At 36.3% G+C, this 15962-nt stretch overlaps 1 protein-coding gene across 2 annotated transcripts; it reads left to right on the forward strand.

Moving 5' to 3' along the window:
• Positions 1–394: 394 nt before the first annotated feature.
• On the forward strand, positions 395–10772 carry smtna (smoothelin a). 2 transcript variants are annotated; one of them, XM_081354068.1, is made up of 9 exons: positions 617–712; positions 3409–3434; positions 3887–4021; positions 4128–4203; positions 6308–6442; positions 6555–6618; positions 6696–6822; positions 8754–8905; positions 9177–10772. In XM_081354068.1, exons 3-9 carry the CDS (start codon positions 3899–3901, stop codon positions 9325–9327), a joined length of 828 nt encoding a protein of 275 aa, XP_081210194.1. In that variant the 5' UTR covers positions 617–712; positions 3409–3434; positions 3887–3898; the 3' UTR covers positions 9328–10772. The 2 variants fall into 2 exon arrangements, with proteins under 2 accessions (XP_081210193.1, XP_081210194.1); XM_081354067.1 differs by lacking the exon at positions 3409–3434 and having other exon boundaries at positions 395–712.
• Positions 10773–15962: the final 5190 nt, after the last annotated feature.

Below are 15962 nucleotides of genomic sequence, written 5' to 3' on the forward strand. Positions count from 1 at the left end.
ACACTCCTTCATTAAACACACAGAACGCCTCCATCATAGTCATTCTGTAATGGTGTGAGTGTGAAAATGTTTATGTGCCAGTGACATTTCTGGCCTCAGCTTTTGCAGATCGGCACTGCGACAAGTATGTTTACGTCTGCAGAGGAGAAACGGATGTGTCCGACCTGTGTAAACATGAAGCCGATTCGAGGCAACATCATTCTGGTTATGCCTTAATAAGGCAGTGTTCTCTGTCTGTCCAGTCATTCACGGTTTAGTTCTGCGTAGAGCCAGGCCACATGCTTATGCAATCACTGTCATCACAAAGCATGCTGGGTGAGCACCATTTATCTCAACGTCTCCTTTCCTCTGGTTTTTAAATATATAAAAACCCTGATAGCACTTTTTAAGTGACAGTGTTTAGATAAAATAATGACGCATTGTTATCTCCTAAGTAGTAGATACGGCAAAGCTGACAGTAGAGAGAGATCAGAACAAGCAGAGCCAAAATATAGTCACTAATGCTTAATGTCCCGTTCTACTGATTCCCCGTTTTTCCTGGTCCCTTCAGGAGAGGGTGATGAGGGTCGGGGTGGGAGTGGCTCACGGTGGCTCTGAAAAACTCACTCACTCACTCACTCACTCCAGCATCAGAGTTGAGTTGAGTTGAGTGTATGTGACCTTTCTAGATCAGACTGCAAGACCTTTCCTCTGGACAGCCGCAGTGAGATTGGTGAGCTTCATCTTTATATGCTTCTTATTTTGCCAGATTTTAGGAGAATTTTGTTGTTTTTCTGGTGAATTTCCATTTATGATGATTGTGTGATTACATAACAGCTATTACACCAGTGTAAGAGCAAATTGTTATTGAGCGGTTATATAAATTCCACCAACATTATTATGTGTTATTAGGGTAAAACTGTATTATGGCATCCACAAACAATATTACCCATTCTGCTAGCTTCAGCCCACACATTATTCCCAACACATGCTTGACTTTTAATTAACTGGTCAACACAGGTGTCCTGTTAGAGTAACTATTTAGTTTATGTCATTGACTGTGAGGATGATCCACTAACGTTTGACAACATGGGACATGGTGATGGGGAGAAATATGAGATTATTTTCAATGCCTTTGTGTTTGCTCGTAAAACTTTTGGGTAACACTTAATTTTAATGGTCCGCTTTAGATATCCTACTGACTACAAGTAACTTTGCAACTACATGTCAGCTAACAGTCATTAGAGTATTAGTAGACTGTCTGCTTATTATCTGCTAACGCTTTATTTTGATGCTCCATCAACAGACATTCTACTGACTATAAGTAACTTTGCAACTACATGGCAACTTCTACTTGAACACCAAACAGTCTACTACAGTCTACTAATACTCTAATGACAGCTAGTTGAAATGTACTTGACAAGTTACTTATTAGTAAAATGTCTAAAGTGGACCATCAAAGTTTAATCAGCTTTTGTGTTCCCCCAAGAAACTTTGCATTCACTCACAAAAGAATGCAAAAACGGATAATAGATTTTATATAAGGTGGAATGAAAAACTTTAGTTCAATGCTTTTGCTAGTGAACACAGACTTTTTGTGGCCGCATGCAAAGTATCTCAGGGAAACTTAAAACTTTTGTGACCAAAAACAAAACTGCTGCTGGAAATAATATGAGGTTGGTATATTTTTAATGCTTTTGTGAGTAAATACAAAGTTTCTTGGGGGAACTCAATAATTTTAGAGAATAACTAGTGGGAACGCATGCAGAGTTCGAAAAGCATTGAAATAATGTTCCTCCCTTCTCATATTTTTTTCAGTAACCATATTTTCCGTAGACCCAAATACTTAATTTTAAACAGTATGTATTGTTTTATCATTAAAACCAAAGAATTTCTCTTTTTTGCTTAAAAAGTGCACTTGTACTATCTTTTTTTAAAATAAATGCCACTTGGTTTGATATTTTCTATCTAATCTCAGTCTTAAAGGGTTAGTTCACCCAAAAATGAAAATTCTGTCAGTAATTACTCACCCTCATGTTGTTCTAACCGCGTAAGACCTTCGTTCATCTTCGGAACACAAATTAAGATATTTTTGAATAAATCTGAGCTATGTCTCACTCCTCCATAGGCTGCTATGTGACCGAAACTTGCTGGCCCAGAAAAGTCATTAAAGAGATCGTTAATATAGTCCAAGTGACTCCAGTGGCTCAATCTTAAGTATATCAAGCGACGAGAATACTTTTTGTGCGCAAAAACAAACAAAAATAACGACTTTATTCCACTTTTCATTTCCTTCTCTGGGCCTCTAGTTGGTTTGCGTAGTCTTTTTGCGCAGCGCGTCTGTGTTACACATCACCACGTAGGCTCACTATTGGCCGACGCCGGTCATGTGTGTGATGCGTGATGACGTGCAACACAGACGCGCAGCGCAAAAACACTACGAGGCCCAGAGAGAAGGAAATGAAAAGTGGAATAAAGTCGTTATTTTTGTTTGTTTTTCGCACAAAAAGTATTCTCGTCGCTTGATATACTTAAGATTGAGCCACTGGAGTCACTTGGACTATATTAACGATCTCTTTAATAACTTTTCTGGGCCAGCAAGTTTCGGTCACATAGCAGCCTATGGAGGAGTGAGACATGGCTCAGATTTCATCAAAAATATCTTAATTTGTGTTCCGAAGGTGAACGAAGGTCTTACTCGGTTGGAACAACACGAGGGTGAGTAATTACTGACAGAATTTTCATTTTTGGGTGAACTAACCCTTTAAAGATAGGGATGCACCACTATGAAAATTCTGTCCGATACCGATAATCGATAATTCTTTATATTTGAAAGCCGATAGCTGATTTTTTTTCTGATAAATCTAAAATCCAAATTTTTATATAATTTTTGACATGAATGAAAGTCTCACCATTAAAAGCCATGTCCCAAACACACAATTATAATGTTCTCATTTTAATCTTATGTATGACGTATGTATGCCTTACGTATAACTTCTTATCGGCCCGATAACGCTAACATTAAAAGCGAACATCAGCCGATACCGATGTGGTGGCTGATATATCATGCATCCCTACTTAAAGAGATAGTTCAGGCAAAAATGAAGATCCTGTCATCATTTACTCACCCTCAGGTTGTTCCAAACCTGTATGACTGACTTTCTTCTGTAGAACACACGCACACACACACACACACACATATATTTAAAAAGGTCTTTCTTTTGTTTGTTTTTTCATTCAGTGAAAGTCAAATGGTGTTTTTTTTGGACCACAGGAAATGGATAAGAAATAGTTTTGATTCTTCAAAATATCTTATTTCCACAGAAGAAAAGTCATACAAGTTTGGAACGACATGAAAATTATGACAGAATGTTCATCCCTGTAAATAGTCTCCACTCATAAATCTCTTTGTTTGTGTTTGGATCTCAGTTGGTTTACAGGACGACAGGAAAAAGGTGCGACAGATATCCTAAGCTTCTGCATGGTTAATGTCAGCGCCAACCAACATGGTTTTTGTTTATGTTGAGATGAATGTTTGGATTTTTGCTGTTTAAATGTCCTTTTCCATTTATATTGATGCACACAGTCATCATTATGTGTGGCTGGAAGCAGCGTGACATTTAATCTGAGAGAAAACAATCACGCTAAATATTTTTTTATTAATGAAACCTGTTTGTTTAGAAGCCGCTCAAACCCTTTGGCTGTGACTAGTTACATCAGCGTTTAGTAGCTACAGACTATCTTGCTATCCCGTACTAGAAGTTCTCACACAAAGCTTTCAGCTAGAACATTTCTCCTTCATTTTTCCTTTCCGTAAACGTACTCCCTCATTCCCACGCACACATGGAGATTTACACATCTCGTAACGTGGCTGCATCAACACCTCCTGTTCCTCCTTCTGTCCCAGCTGTCACTAAAGATGGAGGGTGAGAAGGGAACATTAAAGGCAGGTATCAAAGAGCAACCTGAACCTGATATGACGGGTCCACTGACAGTCGAACAGCTGGCAGCTATAGAGGATGAAGAGATCCTCAATAATATGGTAAGAGGCAACAATAGGCGCTACAAGTGGAGCGGGCTTTTTATCGTGGTTTGTCTTGGCCATATTTGGGAAAGTGTGTTTCCCTTTTGTTTATTGCATGTAATAGCTAGATAAGGCTGTGGATTTCGAGGAGAGGAAAATGATCCGGGCTGCCATGAGAGAACTGCTCAAGAGAAAGAGGGGTGAGGAGTGGGTCATGTCCCTAATGCCACATATTCAATATATATAACTCAAACATTTTGTTAAGTCTAACTTGATTCCCGACATGCTTTTTGGTGAATTTTAAAACCTGTCAAGAATCTGGATCACAATTAAAAGGAAAAAAAATGTGTTGCATTAAGAATATTTAGCTTTTTTTTGTATGACATTAATTTAAGCATAATTCATGGTTTGTGCTGCTGTCTTAAGTATTTATGGTAATTATAAGTGGGGAAAAGCATCTGGACAGGGTTGTTATCATTGCATCATTGCAATTTTTTTTGCATTATAATAATGACAATTTTGGGTGAAAATGTGATCAAATGTCATTAAAATCAAAAAAAGTTGGGGTTTAAAGGAGTATATTGTTGTATTATGCAATATTCTCATATCGTAATAAATCTAGACAATTCTCATTATTCTCAGTGTTATTTCCCATTGGAGTCTCATTATCTTAAAGGCACACTAAGATTTGTCGCCGCTGGCAAAACCAGCAATGCAAGTTTGAGAGGTGGCGCCCTGACAAATCTCACAAGAATCACGACTTGCTACGGCACGAGGTTTGAAGCAGCCTCTATGGAAGACACTAGCACGCATTTCAGATGTGAATCATGGCAGAGTCGACGAACGGAAACTGCATAGTGTGCCTTTAATCTCATTCTCAATTTCATATTCGTTATTATCAGCATTATGATACTATTAAAAATGACTAATAAAATACATTTACAATTAAAATCAATATTAAGAAACATGTTAAAGTCAGTAACAATTATGTAAAATAAAAACTATTTTAATAATATAAGATGATACATAAAAGAAAATTTCTGTAGTTATAAAAATTATATTTTTTATTACAGTAATTTCAAAAGTGGACAGAGGTCAAATGCCATGAAAATAATGCAACAATGCAAAACATCTATTCAAGTCCGTAAATTATTTTTAATATTTTTGAAAGAAGTCTCTTATGTTCACCAAGGCTGCATTTATTTGATTAAATATACAGTAAAAAAAATGTAATATTGTGAAATATTATTACAATTTAAAACCGTTAAAAAATTTAAATAACTGTTTCTATTTTAATATATTTTAAATTGTAATTTATTCCTTTGATCAAAGCTGAATTTTCAGCATCATTGCTCAAGTCTTCAGTGTCACATGATCCATCAGAAATCATTCTAATATGCTGATTTGATGCGCTAGAAACATTAGGGATGCACCGATATGGAAATTGTGGCCGATATTACCGATAACCGATAATTCTTTATATTCGAAAGCTGATTACTGATATATTGGCCGATAAATCTAAATCCAAATTTTTATATTCTTTGAGAGCCTGGTAACAAAAACAAAAATCTCATCATTAAAAGCTATGTCCCAAGCACACAATTATAACGTTCTCATTATAATTTTATGTAACTTATATGTGCTGCACATGTTGCATTTAACTGTATATTCCTTTTTTGAAATGATTTCAATCATATTTCAAGCAATTCAAAACCATCATGACGAACAGAGCGCATTTGAAGTGTCTCAGCTGAAGGAAATTATCCATTATTTATCATCTTTAAGATATCGGCCTAATTTTCTAATTGGGCCGATAACATTATAAATGATCATATTGTGCATCCCTAAGAAACATTCATTATTATCAATGTTGGAAACAGTTCTGCTGCTTTATATTTCTGTGGAAACGTGATTTTTTTTTTTTTCAGGATTCTTTGATGAATAGAAAGTTTAAAACAGGATTTATTTGCATTAGAAATCTTTTGTAACATTATAAATGTCACTTTTGATTAATGCATCCATGCTCAATAAAAGTAATTTCTTGTAAAATAAAACATTTACTGACCTCAAACTTTTTGAACAGTATTGTGATAAATATAACCCAGACATGTTCTTGACAGGTTTCATGAGATTCAACCTTAAAAAGTCATTACTATTACACAAACAACCACAGGAAGTAAACTCAACAGAATAAACCACTACTAGTATTTGTTTAACTTTTCTATGCAGAATGAAAAACACGATAGTTTGTTTATTCTTTTTTGTGAGTGAAAAATGTCCTCCTCTCGTCTCTATCTCTCTCAGAAAGGCGTGATAGGGAGCGGGCGGCCCGGATGGAGAACCTGCGTCAGCAGGGTAGCGGAGGCAAGACAGCTGCTGGACTGAATAAGGACCAGAAAGCAGCTAATAACCCGAGCGGCGCTCAGTTCAACGCACACAGTGAGTAACCATTACTCTTGAGGATCTGAACACTATGTACGTTTACTGCAGTTCTTCTAACTGCAAGGCTTTGATAACCTCCCCTTTCTCTTTCTACTTCAATTCGGTACAGAGACAGCTCAGGCAAAAACATTTTCAACACCAACCTCTACTGTCTCTTCAAAAACTGTGAGCAGGTGAGTCATTCCTAGAGGCCTGGCAGGATGACAGGGATGAATCCCATCGTCTGATTGTTTTATTTTTTCTCCTAAAGCCCCGCTCAATCCCACGTGGCCAGGGATAAAAAAGTGCCGGGCGGCTCGGCAGTCGGAGGGCCAAACACTAAAGATGTCAAACAGATGCTGCTGGACTGGTGTCGTGTCAAGACTGAACCGTATGAGGTGGGCCTGAAGAGAGCAAATAAGATCAAATCAAACAGTTTCTGTTTTGCTATACATTTCTCTGGCTCTGCAACCCTCCCTGTGTGAATCTCATTGAAACATGTCCAGATTCCATTTCACCCCAAAATATAAAAAAAGAAAAGAAAATCAAACCTATTGTAAGGATTTCTTTTGCATTTTGATATTTGTATGACAATTAAGCATGTTTTCCCTCTCATTCTCATTACTGTAATGCTTATTATTTTTTTAATACCTTATTTCTAAGACCGATTATGCTTAATGATCATTCCCTTTTTTACTGTATTACTGCCAAAAATAATGTAATATTTTTTTAATCAGTTTAAAAAAAATGTTACTCAGCATAAATTGTTTTACAACAAATGCTTTAATACTTTATATCTTTTTTATTTGCTTTATTAAAATGCAAATTAGGAGGGTGGTGGGAAAACCCCAAAATAACCTTAAAGGTCCTGATATACTTCAAGCGTAATCGTAGAACAAACTGGTGTGATGTCATTTTGAACAAAGTTGGGCCAAAACTAAGTTAGTTTGGAATTCATTACAGGAGTTAACAGCTTGCCAAAGCAAACTTTCCAGAAAAATTTCGATCTGGCTTTGAACAACCATTGGTCTGTGGTGATTACGTAATAGGAGAACTGATTTATAGTAGAAACTGAAGTTGTAATTCTAATCAAAAAATTTCAGACACTAACACAGTTTTTTCGCTGCTTTCTTTAAAGTTCCCCTGTAGTTAATAATTGTATCCCTTAAAACTCATCTTTGATCACCAAAATGACAAATTTAAAAAAGAAATCCTGTGAAAAAAAATCTTCATGCGTTAAAATACCTTAAATGTGAATATACACCCTTGTTTAATTTAATCTACGCAGAGCCATGTATATGCTAATTAGCCCCGCCTCCACTCACTCACACCAGCTCACAGATTCCCTCAGGCAACTTTACTGTAGTAAACGCTGCACAATGGTATCCCTCTTTACAACATCGGACACATAACATTAATTTATACGATTAGCCTTTTGCTTGACTATGTTATCAAACAGCTAATAATGTGTTGCTAATGTTACACAAACTATGTTCCCGTTCACCATCTCAGTCTGCCTACCGTGTCCTAACTACACGCGACGCCGCGATAAAAGGTCGTCATAAAAGTGTCGTCAAGATTACTCTCTGCGCCGTGCACTCGTAGCGAGACTCCGCCCACACGCTGTTCTGATTGGCTGTGGGTTTTGTTTGATTTCGACGCATCTCGCAGTCGCGTCGTGTCTAGTGTGGACAGACAAATTATTTGTAGCTGGAATCGTATCGCATCGAGTCTGGTTAGGACACGGTGTAACAATCATCAGAAGCGCTTTGAACAACTTGTTGACTTATGAATTTGCACATGGATTGTCTTACAGCACATTAAAAACACCACATAAGGATATAAACAACATTAAAAGCTTGATTTTCACCACAGGGGGGCTTTAAAACAATCTATTGTATAAAGTGCTATATAAAAAATATGGTGACATGACTTGAGAACTGAATTGCAAAGCTCAGACAAACATCCACATCACTATGAATATGATCAGATGCTTTCTTAACTTAACTTTTCTTAAGTTTTCTCACCACTGTCATTTTAGTTGTGTGTTTACTTTGTTATTGAGAGAAGCGTGCAACACTAATGTAATCATTCATCTAAATGTGGGTGCCGTCAGGATGTTCAATAACAGTATACCACCTCCTGTCACGTATTTCAAGCTTCTTTTTTCCCCAACATGTAGAATGAAAAATAAATTTGCTCTGAGTATATCAGGGCCTTAATGGTCTTAAAAATAAGCTTAATTTTCAATTAAACAAAAAATATATATAGTTCTTATACTAATTCTTATACTTAATTAATTAATTCTTATACTTGTTTCTATGTTTAGGGTGTGAAAATCCAAAATTTCTCCTCTAGCTGGGCAGACGGTCTGGCGTTTTGTGCCCTGGTGCACAGGTTTTTCCCTGAGGGCTTTGAATATTGCACTCTCGACCCCTATGATCGCAGGGCCAACTTTGAGAAGGCGTTCAAGACTGCAGAGTAAGACATGACACTAATAACGCATCCTCATCTGCATCACATGAAGAAATGTCTGAGTTATATATCACCCGAAAAATAACTAAATTTTAATCATATAAAATAATATAATACAAAATAAATATTATAATAATTACATAATTTATAACAATTTCCTAATATTAATAATAGTAATATATTTCATTATTTAATATCATTCATTTTATAAGTATACGTAATAATTATATTATACTTATGTATTAATGTATTTAACAACTTTTTAAATTACTTTTAGGAGACTAGCTGACTGTCCTCCCCTGCTGGACGTTGAAGACTTGATGCGGATGCGAGAGCCCGACTGGAAGTGTGTGTACACGTATATCCAGGAGTTCTACCGCTGCCTAGTAGAGAAAGGCCTCGTCAAGACTAAAAAGAAGATGCCATAGAAACTTTTTTGAGTGTTTTCACTGTAAATGACCAATGGGCCACAACAGGTACACAACATAGCGCACATGTGACCTGACCTGCAGCTTTTACCTAAGATCAGACAGATACTCTATTATACTCATGCTCTTCTCTGTTTCATAAAAGCACAAGCAGTGGACGAGGATTATAACCTGCGTGTTTAGCACTAGGGTACAGCTGGGGCTCTGAAACAGCGCATTCCAGTGAGATTACACATGCATTAATCTCAGTCTATGCTTAGAGATTGTGTGAAAGTGTGTGTGTGTGTGTGTGTGTGTGTGTGTGTGTGTGTGTGTGTGTGTGTGTGTGTGTGTGTGTGTGTGTGTGTGTGTGTGTGTGTGTGTGTATACGCAGAAGGCTTTTTATGGTACTGCTACTCCCTGTTTTGATTGCACTCCAGCACAGAGACATCAGGCTTATAAGGGCATGAGATCTAATGCACAATTATTCTTAACTCAGATTAATCGTTTGTTTAAAAATATAGACAGGGAACTTTTGCTATTATATAAACGCGTTCAGAAAGGACAACAAAGTCTAAAGCCTCAGAAATGTCTCTTTTGTCTCCTTCAGAATAGAAGTGTCACCTGATTTTGCTTATAGGGTGAAATATGACAGCTTGAATGGTTTTCAGTTACTCTCATCTTGTTCAGGATCAAAAGTGCATTGTACTGAGCCCTTGCTTGGTACTAGAAAATGACCCTAGAACTGCAGAGATTAGGTCCAATAAAACCTCTCACTCAGGGATAGACAGGCACATGAAGCCTGTACATGCCTGTAAGTCTTGTTTGTGGCCAATGGTAATTTTTAAGTGCTTTTAAAATGTCCTCGACACTTTAGTTGCTGCATGGCTAATGACTTAAGTGCACCATAAAAATATGACTTTCAAATATAATAAAAAATTATTTAAGTAGGCTATTATTAGTATCTTTAGTCATACAAGTACAGTTGCTGTCAATCTGTATCACTGTTCTGGTTTGATTAAATTATGGGTGTTATTTTCCTCCCACAGTGCATCACCAACTGTTTGCCAAGTATTATTAAATGTGACATTCTTTCCTGTGCTTTTTTTTTTCACTTTACTAACACGTACACACACACACAAAATTTTATGTATTATTGGATTTTAGTGATAGACCAAATAATACCACAACACAGCACAAAATTCATCAAATCACTAGCTAATACATTGAGGACACAGTCAAATAAAACTATAAATTGATTACTAATTAAAACACTATTCTCAGGAAAATGTGTTCTGTTTACATAAAATATTTTCAGTTTTTTGAGTTGCGAATTCAGCGCAGCACCCAATGACATGACAAAAATGGCAATATCCACTCAAATAAGAGCCATGAAATTACTTCAAAATCCATTTCTATGTTCAGAAAATAATACTGTTGTGGTAAAAGAAAACTAATCCCTGGTGAAAAAAAAAAAAAAAAAAATGCTAAGTATACTTGCAGCCAGACTAGTTTAGTATACTTCAAGTGTGTTAAAGGAACACTCCACTGTTTTTTTAAATAGGGCTTATTCACCATCTTTCCTACATTTAGATAGGTGGGCAAACGCATTTTTGTCTCAGTACATGCATTGGTTTAGTTTGGCAGTGCCGCCGATAGCTTAGCTTAGCATAATGAATGGAATCTTTTGTTGCCAGCTAGCATGTCATGAGTAAAAGTGATAAAAATAAATAAATAAAAAAAACGAATTACTTCTTGTGGCCTGCGTATTCACAACGAGTACAAATAGCGATGCAGATTAAGACTAGGCGATTTCCTATGTAGATATTGACTTGGGACTATATTGGGGTGAAGCACAGGTGAAGCACTGCTACTTGGGCGCAGAGATGTCACGCAACACATGAAATCCCGCCAACTTCCGTCAACATACCAGCGTGAATAGTAGCCGGCTATTTTTCCTATAGTAGACATAATGAATGGCGATGAACATGGCGGATTTTGTGAGAGACGAGGAGGGTGACTTCTCAGACAGTCAAGATCCAGAACCATACCTCTATGAACCAGAGTTTTCAGTAGAGGAGCTGCGTGCTTTGGAAATAGAACGACAGGAGGAGGAGGTTGCGATCGCTCAACAGCCCGAGGACGTGAGGATGAGAGTCAACACCAAATGGTGGTGAGTGTGATATCTCTGCGCCCAAGTAGCAGTGCTTCACCTGTGCTTCACCCCAATATAGTCCCAAGTCAATATCTGCCTAGGAAATCGCCTAGTCTTAATCTGCATTGCTATTTGTACTCGTTGTGAATGCGCAGGCCACAATAAGTAATTTGTTTTTTATTATTTTTTATTTTGATCACTTTTACTCATGACATGCTAGCTGGCAGCAAAGAATTCCATTCATTATGCTAAGCTAAGCTAGCGGTGGCGCTTCCAAACAAAAACAATGCATGCACTGAGACAAAAATGCATTTGCCCACCTATCTAAATGTAGGAAAGACGGGGAATAAGCCCTATTTCAAAAAATGGTGGAGTGTTCCTTTAGTTAACTTGAAGAGTGCTATTTTGAAACAACTAATTTTGTGCTAAGTATATTTTAGTTGTAATTAAATTGTAGTAAAGCATAACTTTAAGTGTATTTAGTGTACTTTTGTGTACTAAATTGGAACAACTTCAAGTATACTTTGTTTGTATACTTTAAGTATATGCCTATGTAGGGACTAATTACATGCTTGATTAGCGATATTAAAGTGTACTTTATTTGTGTTACAAGTACATTACAAATTCATCACGAGTGTCTTCGAAACATACAAGCAATATAGCATAAGTGTGTGTGTGTGTATATATATATATATATATATATATATATATATATATATATATATATATATATATACTGTATATATATATATATATATTTTATAAATATATAATTTTTTGTCTTTTATTAGGATAGGACAGTAGCTAGACAGGAAGTGAGGTGGGAGAGAGAGAGGGGGACGGGATCACGAGCTGGTACTCGAACTTGGGTCTCCCGAAGCACGTCAACGCACTTTCCCACAAGGCTATCGGCGCCAACCACAAGGGTATAGATATATATATAACAAATACAACAAATGCACATTAATAGACAAATAATACTTAGCTATACTTTGTACAAAATACTATTGTATTTTCAAAATACATTATAATATACAAATTGTATACTGTAATGTATTTTGAAAGTATACTTCCAATGCACTGTTACAATGATCATTTCCAGCACAGTTAAAATATACCTAAAATATATTTTAAATAAAGTGCAAATAAATAAAATGTTAAATTCAAGTAAATTTTTCAAAAATATATTTTTAGAAAATATACTTAGTACAATTATTTTATAGTGTGTTCAAAGTTTTATTGTGAAAATAGGTAAAAGCATGCTAACATACTTTTAATATATTTAAAGATAGTAACATTTTTGTTAGTATATTTGCAATGTAGCCAACTATTGAAAAAGGGAATATATTTCAAATACAATAAAGTACACTTTTTTTCAGAAGGGATTAGCCTAATATGAAACGGAAGCTGAAGTCTGTTCTTCGCTTTATTGTGTACATTTATTGTGAAATTTGTGATACAAGTAGCCTGTATTCACGAGAAATGGCTTCTTGGACAAGCGAAATTTAGGGCGGGACTGGTTGGATAGTGGTTTGCTATTGCTGGTCGATATTATGTGATATTGATCGATATTGATACTTATGTGAGTGACAGGTTGTCCCGCCTGCACATTGATAAACAATTTATAATAATCACGGCAATATTCCATAAAAAAACAAGAAAAAAATGTCCATTTTGATTTCATGGTGAAATTTTTCTGTGAGTTATACTTTATCCAATATTATATTATATATTAGGGCCCTAATAGTAGGCCTAGTATGTAGTAGAAATTACCCGACCTTCAACATCACAATCATTATTGATTGCAGTGTGAGGGAAGTTCTGTGAGTTGTGTGGATGATAGATCCAGTCCTGACTCCTGACCCCACGTGTGAGAGCCCGCGCGTGCCAGCTGGACATTTCTATTCCGCACACGACGATGCGGCTGATTTTACGTCGCCTTACGTCATTTTAGGTCCAATGTTAGTCACTACTAGTCAAGTGTCTGCTGGAGATGTTTCACTCACAGTTTTCGCTACCTTTCCTCGTGTCCTCTTGGTACTGACGTATCCGCTCCCCATCATTCATTATCACACCAGTGGAAGTGTGTGTGAGTGTGTGTGTGTGTGTGTGTGTGCGTGTGATGTGAGCGTCTCTACAGGACAAACATTTGCGCCGGTGCAGAGAAACAGGACAGGTAAGATTTCTTTCGATATGATATCAAAAACAGACAACTTAATTGTGATCAAACATTACTGTGGATAGTGTCTTACCGTGACGCTCATCTGTTTAAAGCGCGAGAGATGCGCGTGACATCCTTCACCTCGAGACACTGCAGCGTAAAAACAAGTGTCGTCAGACAAACAACTTTGAAAATATCTAACCAGCTCGTCTGTCAAATAGACTCGCGTTCATTTCTCGTCATTTCCATAACATAAAATGTCCATCCCATCAGCGTGTCAAACGGTGAATTATCTCATACGCAGCGCGTGCTGCTGACTCTTAATTGTCACGAGAGGACATATGACCTTGTTCATAATATCGGTTCATTAGGCGCCTGGTTGGTGGAAATTACGATTATTAATATTATACTCGAGATTTTATTTGATGTCCAGCGTGCTCTATGATATTTATAAATATTATTATTCTTGCGACCGACGAGTAGCCTACTCACTGGTTCTTGTGACAAAACCAAATTAAATTAAAAAAAGTTTAGATTTAATTAGCATATAATAATTATTTTGTCTCTGTTCAGTAGGCTATATTCAGTTGGGTTAAATTTCCTGCTTTTTCTTTTTTTTTTCTTTTTTTCTTGCCTATCATTGAATATCAGTCAAAATGATCTGATACAAAAATAATGAGAACACTTACAAAATACAAAATACTGGACATTCACTAAAATTAATAAATGGAAAATAGGCCTACAGGATAATTTCAAACTAAATTGTCACTACTATCAGACAAACATATTTAATGTGTTGACAAAATGACCAACTAATTTTGCATATATGCATTTTGCATATAAGTTCTTTAGGACGTAGTTAAAATGAGGGACACTATTTAGAACTCTATTTAAAATTGTATTTGAACTTTGGGGTTCAAATACAATTACTAAAATTATATATAAACAGAAGTATATTTATAGATCTTTAAAACCCACCAGAGCACATTACCTTGTTTAGCTCTTAAGGTGAAAAATGGCCAGGTGTGAATTTTTTTATAAGCTTTTTAATGACCTTTTGTGACCCCAAAAGCAGAGCATGTTGTCTTATAGGCTTTTCTGAAAAATACAAATAATAAGGAAGCACAAAACAACATACAAACATACCACCAACCAACAGAATTTGTAATAAAAAAAATTAAACATGAGTGACAACATGAGTGGCCTCCTTTATAAAATGAGCTGACACCTTGAGTGTCATACTTGGAAAATTTGTGTCATGTTGTTGTTGCTTCCTATGGTTAAATTTTTGTGAATGTATCTTTCCACTGAATTCCGATGAGCCAATGCTATTATTGTCATCAATATAAATTTTTAATGATGACCTATTTTCTTAATGCCATCCTATTATTGTGCACTATTATGTGACCAGGTTAGCTTTTATATTATTACCTTACTGCACTGAACTGTGGGATTTGTTTTATTTATTAATAACCGGTACTAGTACTATATATAACACTTGATTGTTGTAGAGTACATTAATGCACATTTGAATACTTACCATGAAAATACATATATAAAACCCCCCATATAATACATTTCCTTATCCATATGTGACATTTCACACATCACATTTGTGTTGCATAGCATTGTGTTGCATTCCAAACATTAGAATTATGATTTGCATAGAATAAATCAGCCATAAACATTACAGCTCCAAAGCTTTGCCCAGTTTGTAATTTTGATATGAATTGGTCTGTGTTTTTATTGTATATCTGCATTTTTAGACTGGGACATCTTTGCTAAACTATACATAGCATTTTCTTAGATGTTAATCGTGCTTGAGACAGCGTTCTGTCTTTTTCAACAAAGATCTGTCCCAAGACACCAATGTGTAAAAGCTCTAAGCTATTAGTCTGCAACAGATGGAGACAGATGCATCATTGCTAATGCTATGTGATGGTGATTATCCCCAGCACTTTCTTCAAACATTGCCTTATCGATCAGAATCCTGTTTATTGAAGGAAATATACTGGAATGTTAAAAGGACAGAATGGAAATGTGTTGGGACAGAAAGTTGTTGCCAAGCAACAGGAAAGTAGATCAGGACAGCGGGGAGGGTATATAGTTGTCATTTGAGGAAAAGGATTGATCTTAGCTGATTGTAGTTCATTGATGTCAGCAGGGACGTCCCAGGAAAAACAGAGAGCGAGAGGGGACAGGTAGTGGGGACGTTCAGCCCTGGCTACTGTCCAAAGCTCTTCACACACTCATTCATCCACTGCAGACAGCAGCGGTCTCTGTCTTTGACCATGGGAGAAAGCAGAGGAGTGTGAAGGACACACAAACCCAGGACTCTCA

The sequence above is a fragment of the Scardinius erythrophthalmus genome, assembly GCF_964197995.2.
Source record: "Scardinius erythrophthalmus genome assembly, chromosome: 23".
NCBI classification, from domain to species: Eukaryota; Metazoa; Chordata; class Actinopteri; order Cypriniformes; family Leuciscidae; genus Scardinius; species Scardinius erythrophthalmus.

Excerpts from the sequence above, each read along its gene's own strand:
- smtna (XM_081354067.1), top strand. The coding sequence starts at position 3,899 with ATGGAGGGTGAGAAGGGAACATTAAAGGCAGGTATCAAAGAGCAACCT. Across the intron at positions 6,619-6,695 it reads TCTTCAAAAACTGTGAGCAG|CCCCGCTCAATCCCACGTGG; the intron begins GTGAGTCATTCC and ends TTTCTCCTAAAG. Across the intron at positions 8,906-9,176 it reads AAGGCGTTCAAGACTGCAGA|GAGACTAGCTGACTGTCCTC; the intron begins GTAAGACATGAC and ends AATTACTTTTAG.